The sequence below is a fragment of the Cavia porcellus genome, unplaced genomic scaffold, assembly GCF_034190915.1.
Source record: "Cavia porcellus strain 051 isolate PalLab524CR breed Dunkin Hartley unplaced genomic scaffold, mCavPor4.1 scaffold_15, whole genome shotgun sequence".
NCBI lineage: Eukaryota > Metazoa > Chordata > Mammalia > Rodentia > Caviidae > Cavia > Cavia porcellus.
Window position 1 is genome coordinate 74,860,952 of NW_026947498.1, and position 13,857 is coordinate 74,874,808.

At 40.9% G+C, this 13,857-nt stretch overlaps 1 protein-coding gene across 11 annotated transcripts in view; it reads left to right on the forward strand.

The window, feature by feature from the left end:
* Fancd2 (FA complementation group D2) overlaps positions 1-13,656 on the forward strand; it is a 73,335-nt gene extending 59,679 nt beyond the window's left edge. For 10 of the 11 annotated variants that reach the window (XM_063225247.1, XM_013146290.3, XM_013146293.3 and 7 more), the window contains 3 exons: positions 988-1,134; positions 2,436-2,531; positions 13,388-13,656. In XM_063225247.1, the coding sequence (XP_063081317.1) occupies positions 988-1,134; positions 2,436-2,531; positions 13,388-13,462 (318 nt within the window). In that variant the 3' untranslated portion in view covers positions 13,463-13,656. The remainder of the gene's footprint in view (positions 1-987; positions 1,135-2,435; positions 2,532-13,387) is intronic. The other variant, XM_013146291.3, reaches the window with a different exon arrangement.
* The last annotated feature ends 201 nt before the right edge of the window (positions 13,657-13,857 follow it).

The following is a 13,857-nucleotide window of genomic DNA, read 5'->3' on the forward strand; positions in this document are numbered from 1 at the left end:
GAGACCCTGCCTCAGAAAAATAAATACTAAAAAAATTTTTTTTTTTTTTTTTTTTTTTTGTCTTTTTCATTTTTATCGGTACCAGGGATTGAACTCACAACTGCCTGCTTGCAAGTCAGGCGCTTATGCCGCTGAGCTAAATCCCCAGCCCCTAAAAAAAATTTTTGAAAATGAAGTACTGCAGTTGGGAGAAATGTTAAGTGATGACTACTGAGACAAGAAGTCTTTCTAAAGCGGCCTCTTAGAATTTTTCGTATGTTCCGCTTGTCAAGTAATACACAATCTCCTGTTGGGACAGTTCGGTGTTAAAAGACTTCTGCTTGCTACTCTCTCAGCAGTTGGTGAAACAGTCCTTGTGTCTGAAGGAACACAGAACCCTTAGGAGTTCTGCAGCCACCTAGGAAATCGAATGGTTCTTTGAGCAGTTCCTTTTGTTTACTTCAGTCTCTGGTTCTAAATTCAGGAAGTGCCAAACAGCCAGGCAGGGTGGTACACACTTAACTATCCCAGAGTTCCACCACAGGTTCAAACCCACATTAGTGCACTCAGGGTCAGCCTTTACTGCATAGCAAGCCTCTGTATCCAAAAAGAAGGGCATACAGTGGTGATTTAAGGACTCAGCTAACAGGCCTTCTGTTCAAGAATATTTTAGGTAAGACCTGGGATTTAGCTCAGTGGCATAAATGCCTGCCTGGCAAGCTCAGAGTTGTGAGTTTAATCCCCAGTGCCAAAAAAAAGAACGTTTTAGGTAAATGCATTGCTAATTGGTCAGTAAGAGGTCAAAAAGAACCTAAAAGTCTTCCTTACTTTTAATCTTTTTGCTGCCACTGTCCGTGGAGTACTCTGCCAAGGTTCCTGTTTCATGGACCTTGTCTCTGGACCATATAGGCAGGGTGGGAGATCTTACTCTTTTCAAGGTGTGAGGAATAGGAAGGGTGAGAGCACATGATAAACCCAGATGTAATGGTTGTATTCATTTTTGTTCAGATTCATCAGGATACAAGACTCACCAAACATGTGCCTTTGCTTAAAAAGACACTGGAGCAGTTGGTTTGCAGAGTCAAGGCAATGCTTGTCCTCAACAATTGTAGAGAGGCTTTCTGGCTAGGCAACCTCAAAAACCGGGACTTGCAGGTAAGCATAGAGACTGTCAGTGCTAAGTCCTTCATTTTTTAAAAGTATTAAAAGAAGCTGGGCATGGTGGCGCATTCCTGTAATCCCAGCACTTGGGAGGCTGAGGTAAGAGAATTGCTTGCATGTTTGAGACCAGCCTGGGCTACAAAGTGAGCCTAAGGCCAGCCTGAACTGCATTGCAGTTTTACTTTCTCTAAAAGACCCCCAAAAAAAAGTATTAAAAGAAATTTAAGAAAGGTAACGTAAGCCCTGCTTGCTCAATAACACTTTTTAAGTCTGTGACTATTCAGTTCTTAAAGTTAGGTGATGGGGTTGTCACAGGCTACATCACTCATCCCAGCCAGAAAAGGAGCCCAAACCTGCCATTGATGTAAATGGGGCCTCAGTGGGCATGCTATGCCCTACCAGAGGGAGATCCATTTGAATATGGACAAATTTCCTTTTGGTTGGTTGGGACTTTATTCCTAAAGCAGTCTTATTTCTGAAGTCAATTGCTGGCCATTTTAACACCTGAACGTTTGTAGGGTCTTTCAGTTATCTATCTGTAAGACTGAAACCTTATGTTGCTGGCCAGCTGTGGTGGTGCTTGCCTATAATCTCAGCTATCCTCAAGGCAGAAAAATTCCTGTGAGTTTGAAACCAGCCTGAGCTACCCAGTGAGACTCTGTCTGAAAAAAATAAAAGCTGAAAGCTTGTGTTACTTTTCTACTGCTTTGGAGTTCCAGTGTTTTTCACTTGTCAATCATACTTACAGTGTCTTGAGTATTAGAATGGTTATATGTGAAAAGAACAGACCTCAGAGAAGTAGCTTCCCTTCTTCACATCATCGTTGTGAGGCAGGTTCTGTTGTTTCCTTGAGAAAACCAAAACCCAGAGGAGGAACCTCATAAGACCATTTGCAACTGTGGAAGTAGCTCCTGATTTGAGTTTGCCAGTGATCAGAGCTGGTGCTCTTAAGCCACTTGGCTACCCTGTTCTTCCTCCTCTCCCACATTTGTGACTAGTTTATAGGGCTTATGTGCCTCTGAGTGCTGGGGAAATTTTAGTTCCATATTCAGCATTGACTGACTCATCAGTATAATCTGACCTTGTAAAATCTAGTGTAGTACTAGAAAACAGAAATGTACCTTTTGTGGAACTTCTGCTGCATCAGAGGCAGGGGTGTGAGGCAGAGGGTTAAACATCCCTTCTTTGGTGCTGGGTCACAACTTGGTGTCCATGTTTCTACTGCCTGTAAACTCACTCTTTGTACGCTAAAACCCAGAGTATAACCCACCATTTTCTGGCCCATTGGCATTTAGGGTGAAGAGATTGTGTCCCAGGATTCCCAGGGGAGCACAGCAGAAGAAAGTGAGGACAGCACAACATCCCAGGTCTCCCAGAACAATGCTGCCAAGGTATCTGCAGAGAGCACCAAAGTCTGATCCCGAGGGCCGCAGTAGGGATGGTAGCCAGGGCCTTGCACAAACCAACATTCCCAGCCCTTTTTGATTCTTATTTTGATACAGAGTCTCACTAAGTCACTAAGTTGTCTGGGCTGGCCTCAAACCTGTGATCCTCCTGTCTCATTTCCCAAGTAGTTGGGATTACAGACATATGCCATCAAACCCACCTCCCTGTTTATATTTATCACCACATACTTCGGTTCTTGTCTTCATTCCCTTCAGTGACTACATTGTTTTATTCCCGCTGGTTGGTCATTTGAGACCAGTTCTTATTCTGTAGTCCAGCCCAGCCTTACACTCATTGTGCAGCTCAGAATGGTTTCAAACTCAAGATCCTGCTGCCTCAGGATCCTAAGTGCTAGGATTACTGTACTTGCTCCAACTATAGTGGAAGCCTCCCACAACTACCTTCCAGTCCCATCAGAAAAGCTTCTTAGCTTTTCTTTAATGATTAGGAGCTCTCAAAAAAAAAAAAAAAATATATATATATATATATATATATATAACCTTAAAATTGATATCTCAAGGTCAAAATTAGCCTGAACTACACAGTGAGACTTTATCTCAAAAGCCAAAACAAAAGCCCTCTGTGCTATCTCTTGCACGGTGGCTGCCCTCACACACTATAGGGTATATTTCTAATTTCCTTTTTTTTTGGAGGGGGGGGTTAACCAGGGATCAAACTCATGATCTGCTTGCCATTCACGCACTTATGCTGCTGAGCTAAACCCCTATTCCTATGGGGTATACTTCTTTTACTTGGCCCAAATTTGCTCTGTAGAACCTGTTTCTTCTCCTATCTTGAATAAAACTGCTACCATTAAAAGAAGAAAAAAAGGGGGGTCCAGGGATACAGCTTAGCAGCTTAGCACCTGTCTGGCAAGCACTTCAATCTCCAGTACCAAAAGAAAATAACAGTATCAAGTATCTGAAGCTGAGGTATATTACGCTGTTGAAAGTTCTGTTTCGAGGGGCTAGGGATATAGCTTAATGGTAGTATATATGCTTTAGCAGCCACAAGAACCTGGATTCTTGGGGGCTGGGATTAGAACTCAGTGGCACAAGTGCCTGCCTAGCAAGCACAAGGTCCTGAGTTCAATTCCCAGTTCCAAAAAGCAAAAAAGACTTGGATTCAATCCCCAGCACCAAAAACAAAAAGAAAAACTTCCCTCCTCTAGAAGGGAAATGAGGCGAGAATGTGCTGAGTGTTGAAAAAGTTAAACCATCCAAACCAAGTGGTCTTGCAGTTTTTTTTGTTTGTTTGGTTTTGGGTTTTTTTTTTTTTTTTTTTTTTTTTTTGGTCTTTTTCCTTTTTATGGGAACCAGGGATCGAACTCACGACTGCCTGCTTGCAAGGCAGGTGCTTACGCCACTGAGCTAAATCCCCAGCCCATTCTTGCAGATTTAAAAAAATAAAAACAAAATGTGTATTTCTAGCTTGCTTTTTTTTTTGACAGGGTCTCCCTATGCAGTTCAGGCTGATTTTGAACTCACTTTGTAGCCCATACTGGCCTCCAATTGGCAGCAATCCTCCTGCCTCAGCCTCCGAAGTGGTGGGACTACAAGCATGTACCACCAAGTCCAGCTTGTTGGGTTTTTTGTTTTTGTTTTGTTGTTGTTCTTTTGTTTGGGCTTGCTTATTTATTTATTTATTTATTTATTTTGAGATGAGGTCTTGCCAGGTTGCCTAGGCTCTCCTAGAACTTTTGATCTTCCTGGCTTAGCCTCCTGAGTAGCTGTGATTATAGGCATCTATCACCACTTTGATGAATAATTTGAAGCAAACCATATCCTTTTAATTTGGTTCTTTCTGTTAAGCAACCTCCCATGTTTGAGTTAAACAACAATAATTTATGATGGATTCTTTTTGAGATATACTGGTACTTTTAATAACTACTTCATTCTACACTGAATGGTATTAAGACTTTCTTCCTATGTCACATTACAGCAGAAGAGCTGGAGGTCTATAGTTTAAAGAGTAACACAAATTTGGCTCACTTACAGTACGGTAGAGGCAGTAACCAGGTGACCTCTGTTCATGGTCTTGGCTTAGAATTAACAATATCAAGAAGAATTGGAAGTCCATCATAGGCCCATTAACCTCCTGTTACAGACTCACACAGGACACTGCAGTGAGCACCAGAATTCAACTCCCATGTGCAGACAACCTCTGCCTTCTTCCACATCCCACTCTGCAGATAGCTGTTCTGCCCTTCTAATACCCCGGAAAGTTCACTGCACTCTCCAAATCCTCAACACCAAGATGGAGTGGTGATTTGGTGTTCAGATATAGCATTGTGAGGAAGAAAAGGAGGAGGGAAGCAGGTCCCTGGGACTCAGTAAGAATCTCTTCTCTGCTGTCTTCTCTTTTTGTTTATTCTTGTTTTTATGTGAGTGTTAACATTGTTGCTAGTTTTTTATTGTTGTTCTGTGCCTCGGTTTGTTGTCCTGTCCTATCCTGTCCTGTCCTGTCCTGTCCTGTCCTTTTCTGTTCCTGGAATCAAACTCAGGACCTGGGCTTACCAGGGAGGTAGTGCCCTGTTGAGCCATACCCCGGCCTCTGTTCTTTTTTATTTTTTCCTTCTCTCGTTCTCTCATGTCTTCTTTTCCAGTTTCCCAAAGTTTGCATAATCTTTCTTTAGCATTTAGCCTTGCTTCTAAGCTCTTCCTCTTGTTCAATTTCCCTGTTTTTTCCCCTGAAGCCCCTAAAAGTAAAATTTCCATATTGTGAGGAGATATTTATTATATACAAATTTCTGGTTTGTTTTAGATTTTATTATATAATCACAAATCTAGTTCATATGATTAAAGGTGGCAAATTAATAGTTACCACAGTTTCTCATTCTCTAGGCTGTGTTTGATGCTGTTGCTCTTGCTGATTATACTACTTTACCCAAATTGACATAACTGTTTTAATCATTTGTTTTTCCCAGTATGCCAAAACTGAGATTGCCTAAGGGTCATAAACAATACTGTACGCCAGTGCCAGAGAACAAGGTACTGAGCCAAGTAGGCAGCAACTTCTCATCCCCAATAAATTGAAGAGGCAGGATCTTGCAACAGAATACAAAACCAAAAAGTAGGTATATTTGGAAGACCTCTCTAAGAATCATTTCCTAAAGGTTCTCAATACTAGCAATAAAGCTGTGCACCATAAGCAATTTAAAAGCATCAACCTAGAAATTTTAAAAACTGAAAGAAAAAGAAAATGACAAGACACCTCATGAATTTGCAGCCTCACTTTCCCAGGCACAATGAGGTAGAACAATCCAAAAGATACCCAGCTGGACTCTCTCAAGTGGTGATAGCAAACTGTATCAAAGCAGGTAAATGAGGCTGTACAAAATTAAACCAGAAATAATCTCTAAGAGCAACCCATAGATAAGAAGGTTCCCCTCTTATCTCTCAAGAGCTATGTTTCTCAATAAATTTTCCTACTCTTAACTTCCATTATTCCTTAGAATTCATTCTTCAGTTTTGAGGAATACCAGTTTGGCATATCTGACATCTATGATGTTGGGAGTTATGTTTCTCCTGTATCATACTGCCTCCCACAAAAAAAAGAAATATTGTCTCAGACAACTACAGAAGTGGTCACCCTAATGAAAGACACGGTTAGACATAGATTTTTAAAAATAGCTGAGTTCAAAGTGAGCCCAAGGCCAGCCTGAACTGCATAGTGAAATCCTGTCTCACAAAGACAAAAATAAAGTAAAATAAGTAGCAGAGTTTAGGAAAATGGTGAAATCCATGAATACTCAACATGGGAAAGAAATAGAATCCATGAAACAGATTCAGAGAGATATCCAGGAAATTAAAAAATTCCATTGAAAGTATATGCAGCATAGTGCCTGTGTGGCAAGTGCAAGTTTGTGAGTTTGATTCTTGTTGGTACAGAAAGTTAAAAAATAAACTAATATATAGTAGACAGAATTGTAGTTATCAATTATGAAAAGAAAGATTTCCGGTACGAAGAAAAAGAGATTTCTTAGAAATAGCAATAGACTCATGAAAAATGAGTCTAATGGCTGTTAAATGATACAAGGCAGAATAACATCAGTTTGATCAGAATCAGTGAAAAAACAGGAGATAGTGCAAACAACATAAAAATATCTGCTCACAAGCTAGGCATGATTGCATACACCTGTAATCCCAGCATTTGGGAGGCTGAGGCAGAAGAATCTCTTGAGTTCAAGACCAGGCTAGACTACATAGTGAATTCAAGGCCAGCCTAAACTACGCAATGAAACCTGTTCACAGAAGTAAGTGGTAACAGAAAACTTCCTAGGCATGCAAAAAGAATTTTAGCATACAGATTTGTGAGATATATGGACCTCCAGTTAGCCATGATCAAAAATGATCTACACCAAAGCATGTAACAGTCAAATTCCAGAAATTCAACACAAAGACAGATGTTTTAAAAGCCATTAGAGTGAAGAAACAAATCACCTAGAAAGTCCATCAGAATCAGAGCAGATTTTTCAACACAAACTTTCAAGTCAAGGAGACCTTGGAATGAAGTTTTTCAAGCCCTAAAGAAAACAGTCTCTAGTGCAGAGTGATGTGCCCTGCAAAATTATCTTTCATTATTGATGAAGAAATCGGCTACTTCCATGACAACCTGAAGAAATTTATGAACACCAAAGTAGCACTCCAAAATGTTCTGAAGAGGGGGTTGGGGATTTAGCTCAGGGGCATAAGTGCCTGCCTTGCAAACAGGCAGTCGTGAGTCTTTGAGACAGGGTCTGTATGCAGTTCAGACTGGTCTTAAACTTTCAACAGTCCTCTTGCCTCAGCCTCGCAGGAGTACTGAGATTACAGGCGTGAGCCACCATGCCCAGCTTTTAGATTTTGTTTATATTCTTCACCAAAGGTTTCTCTTCTTTTTCTGGATTCCTCCATTCTTCTATCTGTGTCTTCTTGAGAGGGGCTTAGCATTTCTTTTATTAATCTTTTTATATCTTGCCTCACTTGGATTAAAATTTCAGTTTTAAGTTCGTCTGTGAGGTCATGAAGGTATTTCTTTATGTCCACTGATGATGTGGCCAATATTGCATGATTGCTGCACTGGATCTCTTCTGTATTTACCTCTCCTGGACTTATTTTCCCAGAGTCAGCAGCAGGAGGCTTTTTCTTTTTTCTTTCTCTTGTCCTGTTTCTGTTTTCTTTCAGACAGGTGTATGGTGGAGGTCTTGCCCTCTCCATATTGCTACGGTTTTTCTGAAGTGTGCTGGCTGGGGGCTTGCTGCCTTCTCCAGTTTGCTGTTATCTGATATGCACCCAGGGACTGTGACCTGGCCCTTCTTCTCTGACAAGCAACAGGCAAGTGCCTTTAGCACCTTAGCCTGTACTGTGCGGATGTCACAGATTCAGGACAGTTTCGTCCCTGGCTATTGGGTCACAACCAGGGGCGTGACTCACCCAAGCTGGTCCTACCAGTCCTCTTTGGGCCAGGGATGGCTGACTGACACCAATGCGCTTCTGGGTTCAGGCCCATCCTGCCCAACTCCAATATGTCCTCTAGCCGGCCCCACCCGCCATGGGACCCAATTTCCAGCACTCACCACAAATTAATGTAGTTCTACACCTTGGCTCCACTCTACGCTGTGCCGTGTCTTCCCCCAAAGGCCCCAGACTCACCCAACTCCTGATTTCAGAGGCTGCAACTTCAGTGCAACTGCAAATCGTCCCACTCCATGGTGCACCCAGCACAGCACCAGACTGGCCCCAATGAGCGCATCTGGTTCCAGCCTTTCATCCACGTTTTTCCTTCCTTCCTTTTTCTTTTTCCTCAGTTTCTTTCTGGGTCATTAGAATCCCTCTTCTTTCGTCTGGTCTTCTCCATGTTGTTAAATTCTAGCGTCTGAGTTGTTTTTCTTAGAGAGGCTCTCTATCCAGCTACCTATCAAGCTGCCATCTTCAGAACTCTGAGCTAAACTTTTGAACAAATGGATTTAGATGTGTACATAGTGTTCCACTCCACAACATCAGAATACACATTCTTCTCAGCTTCACATAGGTTCTCCAAAAGAGACTGTACTAACTTGGGGCTGGGGATTTAGCTCAGCCACATAAGCGCCTGCCTTGCAAGCAGGCAGTCGTGAGTTCGATCCCCGGTACCGATAAAAAGGAAAAAGAAAAAAAAAAAGAGAGAGAGAGAGAGAGACTATGTACTAGCTCATAGAATGTGCTTAAGTAATTGCAAAGGAATTGAAATTATCCTGTGCACATTATCACATCATAGTGCAGTGGAATTGGAAATCAATGGCAAAAGTAACCAGAGAACTTCATAAATCCATGGAAATTAAATAACACCCTCTAGAACACCCAGTGGGTCACAGATGAAATTAAAGAAGAAATTCAGAAGTTTCTGCTATTAAACAATAATGTCTACACAATATACCGAACTTACGGACACAATGAAAGCAGTCCTATGAGTCAAAACCCTTATTAGGAAAAGAGCAAACTAAAATAACCTGGTGTCAAAGCTCAAGCTCCTAGATAAAAAAGAGCAGGTCATGCCCAAAGCTCATACAAGGGAGGAAATTGTAAAGATCGGAGCAGAAATTAGTGCCATGGAGACTAAGAAAACAATACAAATAACCAGTGAATTGAAGATTTGGTTCTTGGCAAGATTAAATCAAATTGACAAACCCTTAACCAACCTTATCATAAAAAAGAAAGACTCAGATCCAAGCAATTAGGAATGAAAAGGGTAAAATCACAACAAACTGCAGAAATCCAGAAAATCATCAATATCCACGTTAAGAAACTATACTCCAATAGTATGAAAAATAGAAACAGATTCCTAGATGTATATTAAAAATTCAAAATAAACCAGTAAATAAAATTAAAGATGTGATTAACAATCTACCAACAAAGAAAAGCCAAGGCCCTGACACTTTCACAGCTGAATCCTACAAAATATTTAGGGAAGATCTAACACCACTATTTCTCAAACTCTTTAAAATTGAAAGGGAAGCAGTACTCCGAGATTGATTCCTGGAAGCAAAACATTATCCTGATACCCAAACCAGCAAAGTATCCTACCAAAAAAGGGAACTATAAGCCAGTCCTTTAATGAATATAAATGAAAAAATCTTCAGTAAGATAATCAGCAAGCAGAATACTGCAAATCATTACAGATTATATACCATGACCAAGTAGAATTCATGCCAGGGATGCAAGAATGATTCAACATATACAAATCAATAAATGTAATATATCAACTGCAAAGAACAAAAAAAAATTCGATAAATTACCATGCATGATAACCATAGAAATTTGAAAGAGTCTTTATCTCAATCTAGTGAAAGTCTTCTGTGACAAACCAACACCAGTGTCATACTAAAATGGACAAAAACAAAGATTTCATCTGGAACAAGACAAGGATGGCCACTGTTATCACTTACTAAGTATAATGTTGGAAACATTTGCCAGAGCAATTAGACAAGGCAAAGAAATGAAAAGAATAAAGATAGGAAAGGAAGCAGTTAAATTTTCATTATACACAGATGACAATACTCTACATAGAAGACCTTAAAAACTCCACCAAAAGACTTCTAGATTCAATAAACAAATTTCAATAGGTAGCTGACTACAAAGTCAACACTCAAAAATCAGTAGCCTGTAAACAAATAACAAACTCACTGCTGAGAGAGAAATTAGGGAAAGCACATCTTTCGCACTGACATAAAAAAAAAAAATACTTAGGAATCTCTGTACCAAAGGAAGTAAAAGACCTTTACAGTGAAAATGACAGTTTTCCTGAAAACAAAGATTGAAGAGGATATGGAAAGTTATCCCTTGCTCTTGGGTAGGAAGAACCAAGAGTGAAAATGACCACACTTCCAAAATGTTACACAGATTCAGTGCAATCCCAATCAAAGTTTCATCAATGTATGTCACAAAATTAGAGAAGATAATCCTAAAATTCATTTGGAGCTAGGAGAGACCTAGAATTACAAAGATAATTCTCTGGGCAACAGGGCTTTTGTGAGTTGAGGGCTGGTGATGCTTTGGGGACAGAGCAGATGTGAAAGGGCCGTATTGGCTTGGGTGATGCTGGGAGGGAGTAGCCTGGCAGACTAGGCTGGGTGTGCAGGTCCTGTCTGCCTTGGGGCTGGGGAGGCTGTTGCTGTGGAGCTGGAAGGAATGGGACTTGGGGAGTGCTTGACTGGGTCTGGGAGACTATGCCCACTGTTTCTTGCTCCTTGTCTGGAATCTCAGCAAAACACTGGATATTGTCACAAGCTCAAGCACTGTCTAGGAAGTTTAGCTACTTAATGAGACCCTGTTGTAAATTTTTTTTAAAGAAAAATTTTTTGTAAAAGTTGCAGATGTAGTTTACTACAAAATGTCTTGGATTCTGTCCCAGTAACCCTAGTGTGCACGGACAGACAAGTCAAAGCTATGTGTGGTAGTGCATCCTTGTTAATTCCATCACTTGAGAGGCTCAGGCAGGATGATGTGTGTTTAAAGGCAACCTGGGCCACATAGTGAGTTCATGCCAGCCTGAACTACGCAGTGAGACTCTTGTCTCCCAATGACCAAAAGAATTTTTTGTTTTTTGTGGGGTTTTTTTGCACTAAGGATGGATATTTATTATAAGTCATGTATTTTTTTTCCTAATTGTTTCCACATGACATTCATGCTGTGGTATCTATAACATTTTTATGGGGAGTATTTGTTTTCTAGACAATCTACCGACAACCATTGATTCCTTAAAATTCAGTGTCTTACTGCTGAGCAGTAGTTCAAATAGGTAGTAATTGGGCAGGGAGTGTAGTTCAATGGTAGAATACTTTCCTAGCCTGTTCAGAGCTCTGGATTCAATCCCATCGCCAAATCAAAGTAAAATACAAAAATTCTGGGCAGCAAAGGCAAGGCAGGGGGTATCATAATCCCTGACTTGAAATTATATTACAAAGCTACTGTGATTAAAAACAACAGAAACAGCATGCTACTGGCCAAAAAACCAGACTTGAGGATCAGTGCGACAAATTAAAACATGCAGAAACAGCTCTAAACACATTCAGCCACCTTATCTTTGACAAAGGAGCCAAACACCTTCCCTGGAAGAAAGCTAACTTATTTAATAAATGGTGCTGGAATAACTGTCTTTCCACATGCTGAAGATTATTATTAGACCCATATCTTTAACCGTGTGTTAAAAGTACATTAAAAATCTAAATACTAAAACAGAAACATTACATCTGCTAGAATAGGTAAAACTCCTGGGAGACCTTGGTGTAGGCAAAGGCTTTATGAACAAAAGCCAGATCACACAGAACTGTCACAAGAATCAACAACTGGTATCTTACCTAAACAGCTTTTGCACAGCAGGGAAAACTGCTGAGTGAAGAGCGCAGGAAAAAAAATTTTTTTGCCAGCCTTTCCTCAGACAACAGGCTACTGTGTAGACTATATAAAGAACTAAAATAACCAGACCCCCATATTTAAAGACCCAACCCAAAAATGGGCATTTGAGATGAATAGACACTTCTCAGATGAAGAAGTAGAAATGGCAAATAAGCTGGGCAGGGTGCATGCCTGTAATCCCAGCACAAGTGTAGACTGGTGCAACCACTGTGGAAATCAGTGTGGAGACTCCTAAAAGAACTAGGTTCGATCCCCGGTACCGATAAAAAGGAAAAAGACCAAAAAAAAAAAAAAAACTAGGACTAAAGGTCCCATTCGACCCAGCTCTTCCCCTTCGTGTCTTCCCAAAAGAATTAAAAGCATTGTATCACAGCAATCTGTGCACACCCATGTATATAGTGGCACAGTTTGTAATAATCTTGGGAACAGCCCAGATGCCCATCAAAGTGAGGAATGGATAAAGAAGACATGGGGTTTGTTTGTTTTTCTACATTGGAGAAATACTCCATTTGCTGCTAGAAAGAGGATAGGCTTGAGATACTTCTAGCTAAATGGCTGCACCTTAAGACCATACTCCTTTAAGTGAAATAAATCAGACACACATGTAAATACTTCATTGTCTCTGGTGTGAGAAATCACAAGTGTAAATAAGGATAAAGATGTATAATAGGTATTGGGAATGGGAATAAAATGTTCAAATGAGAAGGGGAAAGGAATGAAGGAAAAAGAATAGAATGAAAACAGGATCGGGGGCTGGAGATTCAGCTCAGCGGCATAAGCGCCTGCCTTGCAAGCAGGCAGTCGTGAGTTCGATCCCTGGTACCGATAAAGGAAAAAGACAAAAAGAAAACAGGATCGGGCTGGGGATTTTGCTCAGTGGCATAAGCGCCTGCCTTGCAAGCAGGCAGTCGTGAGTTCGATCCCTGGTACCGATAAAGGAAAAAGACAAAAAGAAAACAGGATCGGGCTGGGGATTTTGCTCAGTGGCATAAGCGCCTGCCTTGCAAGCAGGCAGTCCTAATAATCCCTGGTACCGATAAAAACAAACAGCTTTTGTGAATGAGGAAAGAGTAGAAGGTCAAGGAAGTGGAAATAAGATACATCGTGTACAACTTCCATATGATAATGTGCCAATAAAAATGTAGCAATAAAATAAAATTTAAAACAATTGGGGGGAATCTCTGGTTTATTTTATAAATGGTTTCAAACTGAGCCCTGGGAGTGAGGTGCAGTCCTGAAATCCAGGCACTTGAGGCTGAGGCATGACAATCAATGCTACAGAGTGAGACCCTGTCTTGAAAAACAAAAACACTATGCATTCTTGGTTTTAGCAATAGGATTAGTGTACTGACCACCCAGGAGCTGTGTTACAGTGCGTGAGGTCACCTAGAAGGGTGCCTAATATTTCTTTGTGCTTTGCCCTTTAGGCCGGTGTTGAGGATGAAGCAAGTGATGGGGAAAAGGAGCTGTACAGTGAGGACAGTGATGACAGCCTGGATTAGCCCTGGGAGCTGCCCCACCGTGCACCGTCTCCACAGGCTTCCTTTCCACTTAGTATGCAAAGCTTCCTGTTCTGCCTCCAGAGGGTTGTTGATTACTGCCCGAGTCCTGCAAGCTGTGCTGACAGCGTGCAAAGTTACTTTTTCTAAAATGCAGGCTTATGCAAGTTTTACAAATAAATTTTTTTCTGCTCTTTGCCTCGGCTACTTCATTCCATCCTTTTGATTTTCTACATTATTCAAGTGTAGGTAGAATTGAAATTTATGCAAGTGGCATACAATTGATGCAGTGGCAACTGCTGGCAAGTTGGCTCTCCTGCTCAAAACTAGGATCCCTACTGTAAGGCTTTGTCTGAGTTACCTTCTTGTTGCTGAGACAAAGTACTTACCAGCCAAAG